The 3,646-nt window shown below is 34.5% G+C and overlaps 1 protein-coding gene across 2 annotated transcripts; it reads left to right on the top strand.

Annotated features, from left to right (window-relative positions):
- Positions 1-389: 389 nt before the first annotated feature.
- Positions 390-3,328, top strand: LOC124926347. 2 transcript variants are annotated; one of them, XM_047466553.1, is made up of 9 exons: positions 390-932; positions 1,232-1,326; positions 1,395-1,474; positions 1,570-1,611; positions 1,695-1,825; positions 2,004-2,190; positions 2,270-2,448; positions 2,621-2,845; positions 2,939-3,328. In XM_047466553.1, exons 1-9 carry the CDS (start codon positions 508-510, stop codon positions 3,198-3,200), a joined length of 1,626 nt encoding a protein of 541 aa, XP_047322509.1. In that variant the 5' UTR covers positions 390-507; the 3' UTR covers positions 3,201-3,328. The 2 variants fall into 2 exon arrangements, with proteins under 2 accessions (XP_047322509.1, XP_047322508.1); XM_047466552.1 differs by having other exon boundaries at positions 391-932; positions 2,927-3,328.
- The last annotated feature ends 318 nt before the right edge of the window (positions 3,329-3,646 follow it).

Raw genomic sequence — 3,646 nt, 5'->3', positions numbered from 1 at the left:
TGAGATTTTTTCGTACTAATTTCAAATATTTTTAACTTATTTATAAATAAATAAATAAAATATTTATTTCATTAATTTAACTACAGTGAAATAAAGGTATTAATTATCTAATTTTAGATAATGGATAATCAAATCCTTAATACATTTAAATTAGTGAAATTATTTTTTAATTTATTATTTATAAATGTAATGTAAATAACTGATTTGATATGATTAAAATGACAGATGACCTCACTAAAAAAACCTAATTTGATGAATTTTTATTTAATTGTTTAATCTTTTGTATAGTTTAATAAGTGGTTATTTAGGATTTGTTAAAAAAATATTATTAGATAAAATATAAGATGTGATAAAGTAAATTTTCGATAAATGAAAACAAGAAGAAGAACAAGAAGAAGAGGAAGAATGAGGATAAGAAAGACAATGAAATCGTAACTTTGCTCCTCTTTTGCGTAGAAGACTAACGAACGAGCCTGAATCTCTCTCTTTCTTATCGTCAATCCCCGAATGGGTTCTGCCGGCGATTCCCACAACCATCCGCCAGCCGACGACCAGATTCATATATCTCGATTCATCCAATCCACCATCTCCAACGTCTCCTCCCTTATATTCAATCACAATCCAAGACTACTACTCCCTTCAAAGACTTTTCCATCATCATTACAATCGAATTCAATCTTCGACTTTTCCACTCACCCGGATTCGTTGCCTCCAAACCCATCACCGTCTTCGTCTTCGTCTTCATCACTTAGAGGGATGCCATCGGACTCTACTACCTCACCCTTCCCATCAACGATGAGAATTTCAAGTCTCAATCCAGCTGGAAATGGTGGTCCAGCATTTGTAGGGCAAGTGTTCAGCATGTGTGACCTTTCCGGAACTGGCCTCATGGCTGTATCTACACATTTCGACATACCCTTTATCTCCAACAGGTATTCTATTTCTCTCTCTCTCTGTAGTTTCTTCATAGGCACATAATGAGAGTAACAACATTCGATTCGATGGTGGATTCATTCAAAAGCGTTTAGCTAGTTCTATTTTAGATTTCTGGGTTTGAGCTAAATCTTTAAAATAAAACCCAACAATCAAAGACCCTTTTCATCAAGAAAAAATAAGTACCCTAGTCAGCAAATGAGCATGGTAACGTCTAATCAAAGACCCTTCTTTTATGATGATTCGAAGATGTTGAAATGCATTGATTTTGACCAATTGCTTTTGGGATGAGATTCAGAACACCAGAGTGGTTGAAAAAGATGTTTGCAACAGTTACTAAGAGTGAGAGGAAAGGCCCTGTATTTCGTTTTTTCATGGATCTTGGTGATGCAGGTATGGTTGGTTACATATGTCAAACCAAAAGTAACTTATAATATGAACTGAAATGTGTCTTCTTCTAGTTACATATGTCAAAAAGTTGAATATTCCCAGTGGTGTAGTTGGTGCTTGTCGTCTAGATTCAGCATTTGAGCATTTTCAGGTACAAACGAACTGAGCTGAGTGATTTTTACCCATAAGTCCTTCTTGAGAAACAAATTGTTGGGTTTTTCTAAACATCCCTTCTTTGTTATTTAGGAAAAACCTCACCTGTTCCAGTTTGTACCAAATGAGAGGCAGGTAAGATTCCGAGAAAAGCTTTATGAGTATTCTTTGTCTGTTGGCACCATTGTCTTTTAACTGTTGTTGAGAGGCTCGTGCAGGTCAAAGAAGCTAACAAACTTCTTAAAGCAATGCCCCGAAATAATAGAGGAAAGAAAAAAATCAATGGTGTTCCGGTTTTTAGCGCTCAAAATCTTGACATTGCAATTGCTACAACTGATGGGATCAAGTGGTAGGTCATGTAAAATTTTATTAAGAATAAAAACAAATAAGTGTGTTTTTATGATTCTATGAGAAAATTGATGCCCGCATCAAATGAACTAACTCTAGGAAATCGAACACGGGTCTTGTTTGTTTTTTCAATTGTTTAAAACATTTTAAGAGCCACCCACATATTGTTTTCATCTTAGGTATACTCCGTTCTTCTTTGACAAGAACATGCTGGATAACATTCTAGAAGAATCTGCAGACCAGCACTTCCAATCTTTAGTTCAAACACGAAATATGCAACGACGCAGGGATGTTTTTGATGATAGCTTTCCTTCAGAAACAAATGATCAAGAGGAGGCAGGAGATAGTGTTTGGGAGCCACACGAGGTTTTAGTTTTCCTTTTCTTTCTTTTAGCATTATTATCGTTTCTATTGTTATATTGAAGTGATTCCTCCTTTATTTAAGGTTCAAGAAGTGCTGGATGAAGTAGGCCATCCAGAGATACCTTTAAGTGTCATATCGAAAGCTGCTGAAATTCATCTTCTCCATGCTGTTGATAAGTTACTTCTTGGGAACAGGTGGTTGAGGAAGGTCACTGGTATTCAACCGAAATTTCCTTATTTGGTTGATTCATTCGAAGAAAGGTACAAAAACTTGGCTTTCCTCATTGATTTGTGGTTTCTGTATTCGCCATCATGAGGGCCTTGTTTGATATAGAATTAAATATTTTGCAATGCAAGGATATTTTAGTGATTTAATCCATTTTTTCATCAAATAGGCTGGAGATTTGACCATTTTTTCTTTTATTTTCTGCAGAAGTACTGCTTCATTGCTGAGAGCATCACGTTTGTCGCGCATAAATGCTAGCTCGGAGGAATCTGAAGACAGCAACAAACAAATTGAGCTGGAGTTAGAGGACTATAATAGCGAAGCCTATCAAGATGGCGGCAAACAGGGTTTCCAGTTCCCGTTTGGTGATTGGAATACAAATCCTTTATCAAAACTTTGGCAGAATCCTGGAGGGAACCAATCGAACAGAAGGTTGAGGGAGAGGTTCAAGTCAATCTGTTTCTTTTCCAGACCATATCTTTGCATGTAATTCTCTGTTCTTTGATTTTACAGTGGCCTGTCTAGGGAAGAACAATCTAACCCGCTCCTTCCAAAGATAACAATGGTTGGTATAGCCACAAGAGAGACTGGTCTGAACAAAGCTGGCTTGAAGAAAACAATGGAGGATTTGACGAAAGAATTGGAACGGGTTGATGAGGGGAATGTGGCTGGCTACGACGGGTATAGGGACCCACTTTTCGTAGCGAATGTGGGGGACTATCACACAGGCGTTGCCAAGACTGGTTCGGCTAGATGGGCTCGTAAAGGAGCAAACCAAATGGCCTAAAGAATTATTATTATTTTATTTTTTTAGACATTTGATTGTAATTACAACTCTAGATAAGAACCATAAGGTTTGATTTTAGTTAATAATATTATTTATTAACAAGTCTATAAAATTATTAACATACTGTATATACAACCTAATTATATATATATATATATATATATATATATATATATGTATATTCCTCCTTAGCAAATAAACATCCAAACATACCTACAAAAATTAAAGTAAAAGTTATAAGAAACTCTTGTTAAGATTTACATATCAGATAAGACTTGTAAGCTTAGAAATAAGGTCTTACTATTAGTAATATATATATATATAATTAATTAATTAATTATGAATTAAAGTCAACAAAGATAAATACATGTATATATATTATATTATTTTTTATTATTAATTATATTTAAATACATTTTATATTTTATTATATATTTTTTCTCTCA

The sequence above is a fragment of the Impatiens glandulifera genome, chromosome 2, assembly GCF_907164915.1.
Source record: "Impatiens glandulifera chromosome 2, dImpGla2.1, whole genome shotgun sequence".
Taxonomy (NCBI): Eukaryota; Viridiplantae; Streptophyta; class Magnoliopsida; order Ericales; family Balsaminaceae; genus Impatiens; species Impatiens glandulifera.
The sequence above is the reverse complement of the archived record's forward strand: the minus strand, read 5'-3'. Positions and strand labels throughout refer to the sequence as shown.

Coding starts and splice junctions, on each gene's coding strand:
- LOC124926347 (XM_047466552.1), top strand. CDS start 508: ATGGGTTCTGCCGGCGATTCCCACAACCATCCGCCAGCCGACGACCAG. Junction 1,475..1,569: donor CAGCATTTGAGCATTTTCAG/GTACAAACGAAC, acceptor TTTGTTATTTAG/GAAAAACCTCACCTGTTCCA. Junction 2,449..2,620: donor GTTGATTCATTCGAAGAAAG/GTACAAAAACTT, acceptor TATTTTCTGCAG/AAGTACTGCTTCATTGCTGA.